At 42.9% G+C, this 16,790-nt stretch overlaps 1 protein-coding gene and 1 long non-coding RNA gene across 11 annotated transcripts in view; one reads left to right on the forward strand and one right to left on the reverse strand.

Moving 5' to 3' along the window:
• The window catches only part of LOC140739410 (uncharacterized), a 972,090-nt gene that overhangs the window by 396,351 nt on the left and 558,949 nt on the right, over positions 1-16,790 (reverse strand). The gene's annotated exons all lie outside the window — the stretch shown is intronic.
• Positions 1-16,790, forward strand: part of ablim3 (actin binding LIM protein family, member 3) — a 293,274-nt gene that overhangs the window by 164,524 nt on the left and 111,960 nt on the right. For all 10 annotated transcript variants that reach the window (XM_073067675.1, XM_073067684.1, XM_073067677.1 and 7 more), the window contains exon 5: positions 13,053-13,179. In XM_073067675.1, coding sequence (XP_072923776.1) covers positions 13,053-13,179 — 127 coding nt within the window. The remainder of the gene's footprint in view (positions 1-13,052; positions 13,180-16,790) is intronic.

Raw genomic sequence — 16,790 nt, forward strand, 5'->3', positions numbered from 1 at the left:
CAGATCCTTCATCTCTGCTGCATCTGTTCCCAGGATGAGTCTTTTATTTCCAGGACATCAGAGGTGTCCTCTTTCTTCAATGGTTCCATTTTGTATTAGAGTATGTATACAATATACAACCTGAAATTCTTATTCTCCATAGACATCCTTGAAACAGAAAGAATAAAACCCAAAGAAATAATGACAGAAATAACTTAAGAATGCCAAAAACCCCTGCCCCACTCCCACACACAAGCAGCGTCAACCCTTCCCCCTCCCCAGCCCCCTACTGTTCTAGCAGAAGGCATCAGTATTCCCACCACCCAACATGCCAGCAACAGCAAACCCCCAGAGAGAGGCCATGGTCTATAGTCCATCAAAAGATAACTGTTGGCTCCCTCTTTCACTAACAAGGGAGAGACAGTTATCACTCCTTCCGCAGTGAACGGGGAGACAAACAGTCGCTGTTTCTATGTTACAGTCACAGCCTGAAGCATTGCTTATTATTTCGAGTTCCCTGACTCGAGAATCGGCAGCAAACAGTCACTGACTGTGGAAAGACGGAAAGAGCGATCACCCGAGTACAGGGGCCCCTGACAGCCTCTCGCGCTGTCCCAATGTACCGGCACCGTGCGGCGCTTCAGTTCATGCCGCTGGCAAGAATACGTGTCCGCAGAGCCGCGCAAGGCCCCAACCCCGAAGGCGCACAACCTCACACCATGTGTGGATATATCATAAAATGCAGCCGATCGGCGAGCTCCAGGAATGGGAGCTCACTGCTGTGCAGAACTGCAGTTTGCATGCTGCTATAGGTCACAGACCCCTGACAGCCACCCTGAAAAGGAAAAGTGAGACATTACAGAGGAAGAATTTAACTGTTTCACTGATGGGCTGGGAGAAGTTGCTCTCTAGTGCCATCAACAAAGTACAGGGCTTCCTTTCCCTGACCATTAACACTATCCTAACCCACTTCTCCTCCATTTCCCAGACATCTTCCCTCAACCAAGCTTCCCGCCATCTTAACAGCAATAGAGTTTCTCCTGTCCTAATGTATCACAAGCCTCTGCATACAAGACCTCATTCTCTACAACTTCTGTCATCTGCAACGGGATCCTACCACCAAACACATTTTTACCTCCCTCCTCCCACTCTCTGCTTTCTCAGGGATCACTCTCTTGGTGATTTCTCTTCCCCATTCATTCTCATTGGTCCCCACTAATCTTCCTCCTTGCAAGCAGAAGAAGTGCTACACTTACCTATTCACCTCCTCCCTGATCTCCATTCAGGGACTCAAACAGTCCTTCCAGGTGAGGCAAACTTAATCTGCAAATCTTTGGCATCGTCTACTGTATCCAGTGCTCCTGAAGCAGCCTCCTCTACGTTGGTGAGACCCAACGTAGACTGGAGGACCGCTTTGTTGAGCGCCTTTGCTCTATCCACAACAGGCAAGATTTTCCTATGGTCAACCATTTTAATTTCAATCCCCATTCCCATTCTGGCATGTCAGTCCATGGCCTCTTCTACTGCTATAATGAGGACACTCTGAGGTTGGAGGAACAACACCTTATATTCTGTCTAGTACCCTCCAACCTGATGACATGAACATCGACTTCCCTAATATCTGGTAATTTTTCCTCCTTCCTTTCCCTCTTCTATCATTGACCATTCTGGCTCCCCGCTTACATCTTCTTTGCACCTCATCTACCTATCATCTCCCCCCTAGTGGCCCTCCTTTCCTTTCACCCTTGGTCCACTCTTCTCACATATCAGATTCCTTCCTTTCTGGCCCTTTTCCTTTTCCACCTATCACATCCCAGCTTCTTACTTCATCCTCACTCTCCAATCCACCTAACTTCACCTATTATCTAACACAAAGTACACTGCAGATGCTGTGGTCAAGTCAACACGTACATAAGCTAGATGAATTCAGCAGGTCGGGCAGCATCCGTTGACTGCTCATTTTAACAGATGCTGCCTGACCTGCTGAGTTCATCCAGCTTTTGTACATGTTGAATTCACCTATCATCTTCTAGCTTGTGCTCCTTCCCCTTCCCCACATTCCTATTCTTGTCTCTTACCCCTTTCTTTCCAGACCTGAAGGAGGGTCTCGGCCCAAGATGTCAACTGTTTGTTTCTTTCCATAAGTGCTGCCTGACCTATTGAGTTCCTCCAGCATTCTGTGTGTGTGGCTCTGGATTTCCAGCATCTGCAGAGGTTTTTGTGTTTATGTAAATCTTCCTGATTTTACAAGCACACTTTGTAATGTTCTTAGGGTAGATGTGGCACTACAGCACTACAGCTTTCCTATAGAGATATTTTTAGAAAACACACAAGTAACATTTAGAGGGACGAATTGGTCCAAGTCACCGATATTTACAGAGAGGAAACTGTTAGTGTTAATGGCAAGAAAATGTTCCATATGGAAGGGCCAGTGCTTGCATGTCACATGAATGAATTTTGATGTTTCAGCTGTAAAACATGCAAATATGGTAAACACATTTGATCTGCAGAACCCACAGAATTCCACATGATTACCCAGATTTTTCACACATGCTGAACACATGGATGATATCAATTAGCATACAACACCTGTTTCTACAGCACCCATCTGAAATTGGATTATTTTACTCAGATTAAGGATTTGAGATGGAACAGATTTCCATAGGACTGTATACACTGCAGCTGTGGTGATTAAATAGTTATTTCACCATTTCTTTTTACTTAGCATGTTATGTAGATGATAAGTGACTGCCAGAATACAATAGACAAGAGTCCAAGTCGTAAAAAAAAACGCTGAATGAGCTGCATATTTATCGCTCCAGTTATCTCCTGAGTGGCAGTCTTGGGTTTGAGAGATGAAGATGAAGGAAACTCACAATTCGGTTGTCATTGCAAGGAGGGGTCTACCCACAAACAATATCACACCAAGTATGTACTGGGAACCACATTGTTATCTTCAGTTCTCCAAGCTGAATTATATCCATGGGCTAAAGCTTTTAAAGCCAAGGTTTATACTCCACAGCTAGGCTGTCCTGAGGGCTCAAACCTTGCTTGATGGCATCCAACACTGATGAGGAGGAGCAGGCAAACTGGAGGAGCAAGTTCCAAGTGAAGTTCCATCTGAACGTTGTAGTTTGGACATTCTTTTGAGCTGCATACCCAGGCAGTAAGATAGTGAGTGGAAATGGGAGCCCACCTCAGCCTCATATAGCTTTGGGATTTCTTGTCTACTGCATCATTAAGAACACCATCCTGGGAATTACTTGGCGTAAGCGGGTGTATCCTGGGAATTACTTTGCATGAGCGGGTGCCTCACACTGAAATACTTGTAAAGATCAATTACAGAAGTATTGAGGCCATGATCACCCAGCGTCAGTTGCAGTGGCTGGGGCACGTGATAAGGATGCCCCCATGTCAGCTACCCCACAGAGTGTTATACAGCCAGCTACATTATGGTCAATGCTAAACTGGAAGGCCAAAGAAGCACTATAAGGATCAGATGAAGAATGCTTTAAGGAAGTGCAAGATCAGACCCAAGGACCTGGAGAATGTTGCTGCTGACCATAACACTTGGCGACAGCTGTGTAGGGATGGGGTTCATATTCTGGAGATGGAAAGAACAACCAGAAGACAGCAGAAGAGAGCCAGGAGAAATGCAGCCATGGTTGCCATCACTACCACCACTACCACATATATGTGTCCCACCTGCAATAGAGCTTGTGGGTCCAGGATAGGACTGTATAGTCATCAAAGATCTCACCGTTAAAGAAGTGGACGCTGTCATCGGATTCCAATGGACAACCAAAGATTAAGAACATCAATTTGAAGTTTACTAGATATCCCCTACATTCATTTGCTTAACCAATCTATGGATTCTATCCAATTCCTTGCTACAAACATGACAAATGAAAGCAGATTATGAGGGGTGATTGATAAGTTCTTGGCCTAAAGTAGAAGGTGTCAATTTTAGTAAACCTAGCACATTTACTTTTCAACATAGTCCCCTCCTACATTTACACACTTAGTCCAGCAGTCGTGGAGCTTACAGATCTTGGATTTCCAGAAAGTGTCCACGGCAGGGGTGATTGATAAGTTCATGGCTTGGGGTAGGAGATGAGTTATACAACTCTCGTTACATGCACATGCAGCTCAACTCTTTGAGTGATTATGCAGAAAGTTTGGTTAATAACTCAACAGGGGTGATTGATATGTTCGTGGCCTAAGGTACTTTCTGCATAATCACTCAAAGAGTTGACCTGCGTGTACATGTAACGAGAGCTGTATAACTCATCTCCTTCTACCTTAGGCCATGAACTTATCAATCACCCACCTGTGGACACTTTCTGGAGGTCCAAGATCCGTATGCTCCACGACTGCTGGACTAAGTGTGTAAATGTAGGAGGGGACTATTTTGAAAAATAAATGTGCTAGATCTTTTTAAGTTGACTCCTTCTACCTTAGGCCACGAACTTATCAATTGACCCTCTTATATACTAGGCATAGACACCAGTTTCCTTAGTCAATCACAAAACTGTTAGACTGTAACAACAGCAACAGTTTCTAATTTTCTAAATGTGTCTCTCCATAGTAGCATTGGTTTAGAGTTGATTAAAGAGATTCAACTATATAGACTCATATGCAGCACCCTGTTAAAGACCTTCTGAAAAAACAAGTGCACAATATCCACCAATTCTCCATTGTCTGCCCTGCTTCTTATTTCCTCAAGGAATTCCAACAGATTTGTCAGACAAAATTTGCCATTAAGGAAACCATGATGACTGGCCTATTTTACTATATGCCTCCAAGTACCCCAAAACATCATCCTTAACAATTAACTTCAAACTCTTCCCAAACACTGAGGTCAGGCTAACTGGCCCATAATTTCCTTTCTCTTCCTCACTTTCTTCTTGAAGAGTGGAGTGATATTTGTCACTTTCCATTTCTTTGGAACCCTTCCAGAATCCAGGGACTCTGGAAGAATCATTACCAATGCCTCTACAATCTACCCACCCACCTCTTTCAGAACCCTGTGGTGTAGTCCATCTGGTCCAGGTGACTTATCCACCTTCAAACCTATCAGCTTCCTAAGCACCTTCTCCTTTGTAATAGCAATTGCATTGAACTTCTGCCCTCTGATACATTCAAACAACTGCCACACTGCTAGTGTCTTACACATGGAAGATGGGTGCAAAATACTAATTTAGTTCGTCCACCATTTCCATGTCCCCGTTACTATCTCTGCAGCATCATTTTCCAGCAGTCCACTATTCTCTCTTGCCTCTCTTTTACCCTTTGTATAACTGAAAATACTTTAGTTATCCTCTACAATATTATTGGCTAGCTTACTATCATATTTCATCTTTTCCCTGCTTCTTGCCTTTTATTTGCATTTTGTTGCTTTTTAAAAGTTTCCCAATCTTATAACTTGCCATGAATTTTTGCTCCATTGTATGCCCTCTCTTTTGATGCTATGTTGGTTTTGACTTCCATTGTCAACCACAGTTGCATCATCCTGCCTTTTGAATACTTCTTCTTCTTTGGGATGTGTCTATCCACGGCTTCCAAATTGCTCCCAGAAACTCCAGCCATCGCTGCTCTGCCACCAACCATGCTAGTGTCCATTTCCAGTTAACTCTGGCCAGCTCCTCTCTCATAGCTCTATAATTCCCTTTACTCCACTGTAATAATGATTCATCTGACTTTAGCTTGTCCTTCTCAAATTGCAGGGTGGTCTATCATATTATGATGAATGTCTCCTAAGGGTTCTTTTACCTTAAGCTCCCTAATCAAACCCAGTTCATTGTGCAGCATCCAATCCATAGTGGGCTCAATCGCAAGCTGCTCCAAAAAGTCATCTTGGAGGTATACTACAAATTCTCTCTCTTGGGATCCGGCACCAACCTGACTTTTCCTATCTACTTGCATATTGAAAACCCCGTGAATATCATAACATTGCCCTTATGACGCGTGTTTTCTATATCCCAGTTGTAATTTGTAGACCACATTCAAGCTATTGTTCAGAGGCCTCTATATAACTACCATCAGGGTCTTTTAACCCTTGCAGTTTCTTATCTCTGCCCACAAGGATTCTACATCTTTTGATCCTATGTCACCTCTTTCTAAGGATTTGATTTCATTTTTTACCAACAGAGCCACCCCACCACATCTTCCTACCTGCTTGTCAATTCGATGGATGCAGTGTGTATCCTTGGATATTAAGCTCCCATCTTCTTTCAGCCACGACTCCGTGATGCCCACAACATGATACCCACTAATTTCTAACTGCACTGCAAGATCGTCTACCTTTTCTCATATACAGTGTGCATTCAAATATAACACTTCTAATTCTGTATTGTCCCCACATTACACTACAAACCATCCCACTAATTCCAATTCTGCCCCATCATCTGCCTGTCCTTCCTCATAGTCTCACTGCACACTGCATCTAGTTGTATACCCCTGCCCCATTCTCAGCCCTATCACTCTGGTTCCCATCTCCTTGCCAATTTAGTTTAAACCCTCCCCGACTGCACAAGCAAGCCTGCCTGCAAGGATATTGGGCCCAATTGGGTTCAGGTGTAATCTTTCCCGGAAAAGATCCCAATGATCCAGAAATTTGAAGTCCTGCCCTGCACTAGTTCTTCAGCCACACTTTGATCTTCCAAATCATCCTATTCTTACACTCACTGCCGCAAGGCACAGACAGCAATCCAAAGATTACTACCCTGGAGCTCCTACTTTTCATCTTTCTACCTAGCTACCTAAGTTTTCTCTTCAGGACCTCCACCCTTTTCCTACCTATGTCATTAGGGCCAATATTTGCCAAGACTTCTGACTGCTCCCCCTCCCCCTTTAGAATGCCAGGGGCCTGATCCGAGACATCATTGACCCTGGTATCTGAGAGGTATCCAGGTGTCTTTCATGTCCACTGAATCTCGTATATACTCTTCTAACCCTGTTACAACTACAGTCGATTTCTCCCCCCTTCTGAGCCACAGTGCCAGACTCAGTGCCAGAGACTCGCTTGCCGTAGCTCCCCCAAGTAGGCCATTCACCCGTAGTGATAAACTTATTACTGAAGGGAACAGCCCCAGGGATACTCTGCATTGGCTCCTGTTTCCTTTCCCACTCCTGACAACTGCAACTTAAGGGTGACTTCTTCACTGTAGCTCCTATCTCTCTCTCTCTCCTCCTCAGTTTCCCGTATGAGCCGAAGGTCATCGAGCTGCAGCTTGGTGCACCTGCTGGAAATGTGGTTATCCAGTAGGCTAACCACGTCTCACACGAGGAACACAACACAGCCCCTGGAGTATTCTCACTTCACTAACTGATGAAGAATGCAGAAGAAACTTATTTTGCCCAAGCCTGTTCTATCCTGAGTCTGTTGAGCTAAAACCTCCCCATTCTAACACTGGTGCACTCCAACAATTGCCATTCTTCTTATCCCTACATTATTTCTATTTTCCCTTGCTAATGAATCGTGATTTGACTGTACTGCCAGAAAAAGCCAAAAGCCTGTGAACACTCCTTTTAAATCTCTCGTCCTGACCTGGGTGAAGCCTCCTCTCACGATTCATTTTGGGTCACTGGAAAATCTATTTATTTACACTGGAAAGTAACTCTAATGGCTGAATGGAAGTATGTCATATTGCAATTAAGAGTCTTGGATAAACTGGACTCCCTAACTTCATTACAATATGGTTATGTGCACAAAATCACATAAAAAAAGATTGATTGTCAGCAATGACTCAGAAACCTCTCACACCTGACCTAAAATGGGTATCCTCATCTTAATTAAAGTTTGCAGTTTCTTAAGACAGATTGAGTTTCAAATCTGTGTGTAAGAAGAGGATATATTTGCTGCCATATCAGTGGTAACATCAAATCATCTTCCTTGCCACCATCTAAGCCAATATACAGTGGAATCCAGTTTGGCGTTGACAAACATGCAGTCAGCCCTTCACCGGCTCAAATAGCCAGAAATCACCAGGTTCAAGTTCCTCAAGGGGTCCCACATGAGCAATAGCAGCTCTCCACCAGCTTGGCCCAGGTCAGCAGCGGATCACCTTGCAGGACAGCTGCTTTATTTGGAAAGTAACCGTGGATTAACGTATAGCGGGAAGGGAGAGAAATGAACAAAGTTTATTATTGTATTGGGGATGTTTTATCACTCTTATTACATTTGGCATTTAATTTGCGATTATACTGTATTTCCATTTCAGTCCCCAGGCCTTCCTTGTCAATGTAATAGCTTGCTAGATAGCTTCAATGCTCTTTAATGCAAGATTAAGTAAATTGCAATATGTAGCACACACTGTTAATGCAGCAGGATTTAGGTATGCATTCAGGATTGGCAAAGAACAGGTCAACCACATCACCATTCTTGATCGAGATGATGCTGTGAATTGTATCTACTGCAGTTTCCTGATCCTACCCTTAATTTTCCTAATTAGAAGAGAACTGTTTCTGTGACAAAATGAAAGCCTCTAAATAACTCCATCATACCTAATCTTAGAGCTGTCCCGATACGGAAACCTCTGCTTCAGCAGAAGTATTGTGACTCAGTGATCTGTGTTGGTGCTGTGTCTTTGTTTATCCCTCAATTACATGTAAGTAGGAATAGGCCATTTGGCCCTTTGAAGCTTCTACCATTCAGTAAGGCCTTGCCTGATCCGTGACCTAACGCTATCGATTGATAGATATTCAACACCTCCAAGGTGCATGATATGATGGTTCACAATGAACCTTGGAGATGAAGTCAAACATGGACAGTCATTGCTAACTCTGCAACAGCACTAGCTAAAGTCAACCATGTCATGGAGGCAGGAAGACTAAATCAGATAAGGATGATGGATTTGCTTACTGCAAAAATCAAAAGGATTTTTATAACCAATCAGAAGTTTCTTAGTTACCATTGGTAATAGTAGAATTTTATCATATTTTATATTTAAATTTAAATTCCTCAACAATTGTGAGGGGAGCTCAGTGTAGCAAATGGCCCATTAAAGTTAAACTTTAGGGCGCAGTTCTTGCATTCCAGATGTAATTTAATATGGTCACACAACAAACAAAAATGAATTGAGTATTGGACATCCTGGTCAGTACTGGCATCTCCCATCCACCTAGTAGCATTACGCCTACAGTGTAAGGTTTGTGTTTAATAATTAATATGAATAGCCTAGATCAAACAAATTGAGTGAAATGACAACAGTATTATGAAAATCATTAAGCACAACAAGACCGTGAGGTTTGAAATTCACTCCACCCTCTCTATCCCAGAAACTTTTTATTTTATTTTTTATTATTAGGATACAGCGCAGTGTAGACTCTTCTGATCCTTCAAGTCACACTGCCCAGCAACCCCCGATTTAACCCTAGCCTAATCATGGAACAATTTACAAGGACCAATTAACCTACCATCTGGTACATCTTTGAACTCTGGGTGGAAGCCGGAACACCCAGACCAAACTCACGCGGTCACGGGGAGAACGTACAAACTCCTTACATACAGCAGGGGCTATTGAACCTGGGTCGCTGGTACTGTAAAGCTTTGTGCTAACCACTAAGCTCCCTTGCCGCCCCATCCATTAACATTCCAGTGGATTGTGTGAGTTCGTTAGCAAATCCGTATCTTTAAAAATTATCTGTAAGCATCCTGGATTGCCGAAGTCATTTTTAGTTTAAGCTGCTCAATTTCAGGCTGTGTTAGTGTTGTTGCCAGCTGTCTACAATAAGAACCAAGAAATTCCATGGAGCTCCTCCGAATCCACTCCAGTAATTTATGTCAGAGATTAAGAGGAGATCTTCTCTCTTTTTTTGTGTAAAAAAATCAATTGCTTCCACCTCTCTAGGAGTGAACTCGTGGCAGCAGCTTGGAGAAAATTCAGGGGCTTGCGGTTCTTCCCAGTGACCCATCCTAGTGGATTCTGCAAGTTTATTTTGGGATTGGTCCTGATGTGGTCAATGTGTCAGCAATCAATGGGAGGAGCACAGCATGGCAAAGAGGCCAACATATGTGCAGGCATGATCACAGGCTCACAGCTGCGCATCTATTATTGGACACATAGTTTCATAATTTAGTGGTTATTTTAATAGAGATAGATGTGACTGCCTTCGTGGGTTATGGGTCTTTCAAGATATGCACTGAACATAGATAAACATAGGCTTACCTGCTGGGGTATAAGTCAGGTAAATGTTCAAGGACTAATACTTGAAATAAGTTAACGTTTGTCATAATGTAAAAGAATGATTGGCACCATACTGTGAACAAGTGCAGTGGCTTCTCATCAAGACAATGAGGAAACATAATTTTTGTTGTACGTTATTTGCAACTCCCTCTCTCTCGCTCTCTCCCTCCCTCCTCCCTCTCTCTCTCACTCACTCTCTCTCTCCTCTCTCTCTCTCTCACTCACTCTCTCACTCACTGAAGACCTGCATTGTGTGGTGAAGGCAGCCCAGCGAATTGTCAGGATGGAGCTCCCAGGACTGGACACCATCTACTCCAGCAGACTCAGGAGGAAAGCAATCAGCATAACCAGAGACACCACACACCCCGGCCACTCCCTGTTTGACTCGCTTCCATCCAGCAAAAGGTTCAGGACACTAAAAACCAGAACGAATAGACTGAGGAACAGCTTCTACCCCAGAGCTGTGGCCTCCATCACACCACTCCCACAGAACAATGACTGAAACTGTGAGCACACACAAGGACTCAAATACTTGCACTAACGGCACTTTGTGCATTACTGTGACATTCTGGTGCTGCTGCAACTTATTTTCTGCTACTTATCTATTTAATCCTGTTTTTCTATTACTGTCTTGTTTTTATCTACCGCTTTGTTTGATTGCCTGAGAGGAAGCCAAACAGAGTTTCATTGTATCTATGTAGAAGAATGAGAGGGGATCTGATTGAAACATATAAGATTATTAAGGGATTGGTCACGCTGGAGGCAGGAAGCATGTTCCCGCTGATGGGTGAGTCCAGAACTAGAGGCCACAGTTTAAGAATAAGGGGTAGGCCATTTAGAACAGAGATGCGGAAAAACTTTTTCACCCAGAGAGTGGTGGATATGTGGAATGCTCTGTCCCAGAAGGCAGTGGAGGCCAAGTCTCTGGATGCTTTCAAGAGAGAATTAGATAGAGCTCTTATAGATAGTGGAGTCAAGGGATATGGGGAGAGGGCAGGAACAGGGTACTGATTGTGTATGATCAGCCATGATCACAGTGAATGGTGGTGCTGTCTAGAAGGGCCAAATGGCCTACTCCTGCACCTACTGTCTATTGTCTATGTATAATAACAATAAAGATCATTCATTCATTCACTCACTCACATACAATCTTTTCTGTTATTAACTACCCATGTTAACTTTCAATCACTAACTGTCAAGATATGGACACGAAGTCTATATCATTTTAAAGGATAGTTGTAATAGATAATTGCATATATAATTTTCATTGGTATGTTTTTAAAAACTGTGTCATTTCACCAACAATTTTCTGTTGATGCCCATCACCTCACTCTGGTAAGAAGCTGCCAACCTGTTTAGTGGTAGATACATAGTAAATAAAAGTAGCAGATTCTTTTTTGTTATTTATGTAAAATACACTTCATTAGTTTAAATAATCAGCTTATCTCAGTGAGTGAATGAAAGCAAAAGATGCTGTGATATAATCATTCAGTGAAGTGAAGAAGTGTCTGACTCTGCATGCTATATATTCAAAGGAAGTCTGTTGAAATGTAAAGTTGGGCTCCCACTTCATTACCATCATCAAATCATCCACAATTTCTCAGTCTAAGCTAGAAAATAGATGTTGTCAATGGTGAGTGGATTAGAATGTACCTGAGGTCTGCAACATGTGCCTGATAACGGAATTCCCAAGAAAAATATTGAATTAGAAAAGTTCAGAAATTGGTTTAATCAGCTTTTAAGGGAAATGCCATTGTTACGAGTGATGAATAGACCTGATGGACAATGGGGTACAGAGTTAACTATTCCCCTCCTGAGAAACACGAACTATTACTGTTGCTATGCTGACCATGAGAAAGAGAGATGGAAAAACAAGTAAGAACATCGGCGACAGATAAGAGAGAGGGGGAATTGCTGATTAACCGTATTGTGACTCCTTTTTGAATTATTTACTGTTTCGCTGCAAGAACAATAGTTTGCTCATAAACATTCCTCAGTGGACTGAAGGAGTGGCCTTATTTGATGGACACAGTTATTCAGGAGTGATGGATAGCTGAGTCCCCATGAGTAGGGATAAAAGACAGGTCTGGAGAGACACCCTCCAGACACGCCAGTGGACAATGATTGAGTGTAGGAACCCACAAGAAAGGTGGGGGTTTCGGAGACCGAACCAGGAGGTCGGTCATTAAGGCTATCAGTGTTAACACAGGGCCAGTGGGGACTTGTGTGTGTGTCCACTCATGCCAGAGTGACGAGTCCACCACAGGAGAACGGTCTAGCAGAAGGACGGAGAGGTCATAACTGAATGACCACACCGATACGACGGATTAAGAAAGCAAAGGAAGGTTTGCCTGACTGTAGCTGTTACTTCTCGCTCGCTTTCTCTCTCTCTTTCTCTCTCTCCAACGATTACAATACAACAACTATATCTACCTCAGCACTCATGAACTGAACTGAACTTTATCCTTTTCTATGACAATTTATTTACCCCTAGACATCGATAGAGCTTGTGTGTTATTGATTATTATTATTCCTACACTTTTAGGTTTATTACTGCTAACTTGTTTTATATGTATATTTGCATTATTGATATGGTTTTGCTTATTTTTATTAATAAACACCTTTAGTATAGTACCACCAGACTCCAACGGATACTTCTTTCTCTGCTGGTTAGACACCCAGTTACAGGGTACGTAACACCATCAAGCAACATCATAAAGCAAGAAAAAAAGATGCTCATAGTAGCTTACTTGTCATGGCTCAGGATTATTTGTGAAGCACAATATTTGATGGAATGTTACATCTTTAATTAAAATCATCACACTTTGATATACTGTATTGTCATAGAATTTTACAATAAGCAACTTTCTACTGTTTTTTTTCCAGAGTGTGCTGGCTGTGGGGATGAGATCAGACACGGACAGTCTCTGCTGGCCCTAGAGAAGCAGTGGCATGTGAGCTGCTTCAAATGTCAGTCCTGTGGCGTTGTCCTAACAGGAGAATATATCAGCAAGTATGTATGATTCTTCAGGGTATATGTTGGAAAGAGTAATCCATACTCTCTATCTAACTAAATGCATCCATCTAAATTGGATGAGCTGATTTCTACTCTATAATTAATTTACTTAATGGCCAAACTTCAATTTACCATTAGATTATTAGGAGAAAGGTAGTATTTCTTTGGATTTCTTCCTCCCCACTTGAATTTTCTGACTCACAATCAGTTCATAAAAAGTCACTTTCCTGCAATATCTCGTCCATGTGCAAGTATATACAATAGACTGTTTTTCAATTTGCTCTGTAATCTCAGCATAGAAATCATAGTCCAAAATCAAAGGAATATTGATGATATGTACATAAAAGTTTGGGGGTTGAGTTTTTAAAAAATTAACTCACCTATTCTTAGGACTAAAACGTCCAAACATCTCAGAATTTCCACTCTCCTTGTGGAAAACGTTGACAGTACTATTTCAAAGTGATGGATACTGTATATGGGAGACTGAGAATATGGAACTACGTTCTGCCATTCCTTGCAGCATCTATAGGAAGAAGGACTGTCGACGTTTCCGGCCAAGACCCTTCGTCAGGACTAACTGAAAGGAAAGATACTAAGAGATTGGAAAGTAGGAGGGGGAGGGGGAAATGCGAAATGATAGGAGAAGACAGGAAGGGGTGGGGTGAAGCTGAGAGCTGGAAAGGTGATTGGCAAAAGGGATACAGAGCTGGAGAAGGGAAAGGATCATGGGACCAGAGGCCTAGAGAGAAAGAAAGGGGGAGGGGAGCACCAGAGTGAGATGGAGAACAGGCAGAGTGATGGGCAGAGAGAGAAAAAAAGGGGAGGGGGAAAAAAATAATTAAGTCAGGGATGGGCTAAGAAGGGGATGAGGGGCATTAACGGAAGTTTCTCTGTCCGCCAGAGAAAGCAGGATCTCCCAGTGGCCACACATTTTAATTCCACGTCCCATTCCCATTCTGATATGTCCATCCATGGCCTCCTCTACTGTCAAGTTGAAGCCACACTCAGGTTGGAGGAACAACATCTTATATACCGGCTGGGTAGCTTCCAACCTGATGGCATGAACATTGACTTCTCAAACTTCCTCCCCTTCTTAGGCCATCCCTGATTTATTTATTTTCCCCCCTCCCCTTTTTTTCTCTCTCTGCCCATCACTCTGCCTGTTCTCCATCTCCCTCTGGTACTCCCCTCCCCCTTTCTTTTTCCCTAGGCCTCCGGTTCCATGATCCTTTCCCTTCTCCAGCTCTGTATCCCTTTTGCCAATTACCTTTCCAGCTCTTAGCTTCACCCCACCCCCTCTGGTCTTCTCCTATCATTTTGCATTTCCCCCTCCCCCTCCTACTTTCAAATATCTCACTACCTTTTCTTTCGGTTAGTCCTGACGAAGGGTCTCGGCCCAAAACGTCGACAGTGCTTCTTCCGACAGATGCTGCCTGGCCTGCTGCGTCCCACCAGTATTTTGTGTGTGTTGCTTCAATTTCCAGCATCTGCAGATTTCCTCGTGTTCTGCTATTTCTTAGTGCTTTCTGTACCAGTCTTAGCATTATTTAGAAATTAGCTGTCCTTTTTATTCACTTCATCATATTAAGTAGAATTCTCTGATGAAGTGATAAGTAATATCCCAAACTGTGAAATCACATCTAAATGCTTCTTACAGTGGTGATAAGGGAAATTCAACAGCCAGTATGCACATGAGGTCCTACAAAGAGGGAGATGATACACAGCCAATGATTCTGCTTCAGTGATGGTGGCTCATAAAAAGTAAACTTTGTTGTGAGATCTTCTGAGCACACCTGCACTCTTAGGAGCAGTGATGGTAGTTACAGATCCTTAAACCTGCCACAGTACTCAGTAAGAATATAGCCAAAGTTCTACATCAGCCCCACTTTCCTACCTTACCTTCCTGCCTCACGGTACTCAAGATCTTTCAAAATCTGTGTTGATTATGACCAGCTACTGATACAGCCTTGTGGGATTAAGAATTTCTAAATTTCACAGGCTGCTGAACGATTAAATTTCTCCCCATCATAAGTCCTAAAACTTGATTTCTTAACTTGACACAGTGCACTTACCACCAACATGAACTAATGCAACTTGTACATGGAACCATCAACAGCTCCATGGAGCAAGTTTAAGTTGAAACCTTTGTTTTGCAGATGTTAGGTGTAAAGTCCATTCTGCTATATACGGCAGTTCACTAACTGTAGTTGGGGTGACCGTGGTTCTAGAGTTGAACAGCTTTTCCTATTGACATTCCGATTAGCTTCACTCCAACAGAGCTGAGGGGAGGAGGTAGGGTGTAGCACTGCAGTGATAAAAATTGAGTGGAGTATTGAGGTGATAATGTAGTCCTGTTTGACAGCAATCTTCAAAATGTCAAAGTAAATGTTTTGTCAAAGTATGTATATGTCACCATATACTACCTGGAGGTTATTTTTGCTTGCAGGCTATTACAGGAAAATAAAGAAATACAATAGAATTTATGATAATCCATAGCAACACACACAAAATGCTGGAGGAACTCAGCAGGTCAGGCAGCATCTATGGAAATGAATACACTGTCGATGTTTTGGGCCAAGACCCTTCTTCAGGACTGAAAAGGAAGGGGGAAGATGCCAGAATAAAAAAGTGGTGGAGAGGAGGGGAGGGAGGACTAGCTGGAAGGTGATAGGTGAAGCCAGGTGATTGGAAAAGGTAAAAGGGCTGGAGAAGAGGGAATCTGGTCAGAAAGGAGAGTGAACCATGAGAGAAAGGGGTATCGGGGGGAGATGATAGGCAGGTGGGAGAAGAGGTAAGAGGTGAGAGTGGGGAACAGTAAAAGAGGGAAGGGAGGAGTGAAAAAATTGCAGGAATGAGAAATTGATGTTCATGTCATCAGGTTAGAAACTACCTAGATGGAATGTGAACTATTGCTGCTCCACGCTGAGAGTGGCTTCATCATGACGAAAGAGGAGGCCAAGAACAAGAATGGCAAAAGGAAATAAAATGGTTAGCCACTGGGAAATTCCACTTTTGGTGGATGGAGCAGAGGTGTTGGACAAAGTGTTCCTCCAATTCACAATGGGTCTCACCAAAGTAGAGGAGACCCTATGGGATTACTGGAAACAATAAAAGTTGAATTTCCCCATGGGGATGAATAAAGTATTTATCTATCTATCTATCTATCTATCTATCTAAACAACCCCAGCAGATTCACAGGTGAAGTATTGCCTCACCTGGAAGGACTCTTTGGGGCCCTAAAATAGAGTTAAGGGAGGATATGAATGGCAGGTTCCACGTGCAAGATTACTGGGGAGGAATGAATGGACAAGGGAGTCAGGGTGGGAGCAATTCCTACAGAAAGCAGAGACTGGGGATGTAGATAAAGATGTGTTTAATTGTAGGATTCCATTGAAGATGGTAGAAGTTGCAGAGGCTGATGTGTTGGGTGCGGAGGCTCATAAGGTGGTAGATGAGTTCAAGAGGAATCTTATCCCTGTTAAGGCGACAGGAAGATGGGGTGAGCCCAGAGGTCTGGAAAATGGAGAAGATACGGGTGAGAGCAGCATTTATGATGGAGGAAGGGAAACCCCAATCTTTGAAGAAGGAGGACATCCCTGATGTCTTGA

Source organism: Hemitrygon akajei, chromosome 15 (assembly GCF_048418815.1).
Source record: "Hemitrygon akajei chromosome 15, sHemAka1.3, whole genome shotgun sequence".
In the NCBI taxonomy this organism is placed as follows: domain Eukaryota; kingdom Metazoa; phylum Chordata; class Chondrichthyes; order Myliobatiformes; family Dasyatidae; genus Hemitrygon; species Hemitrygon akajei.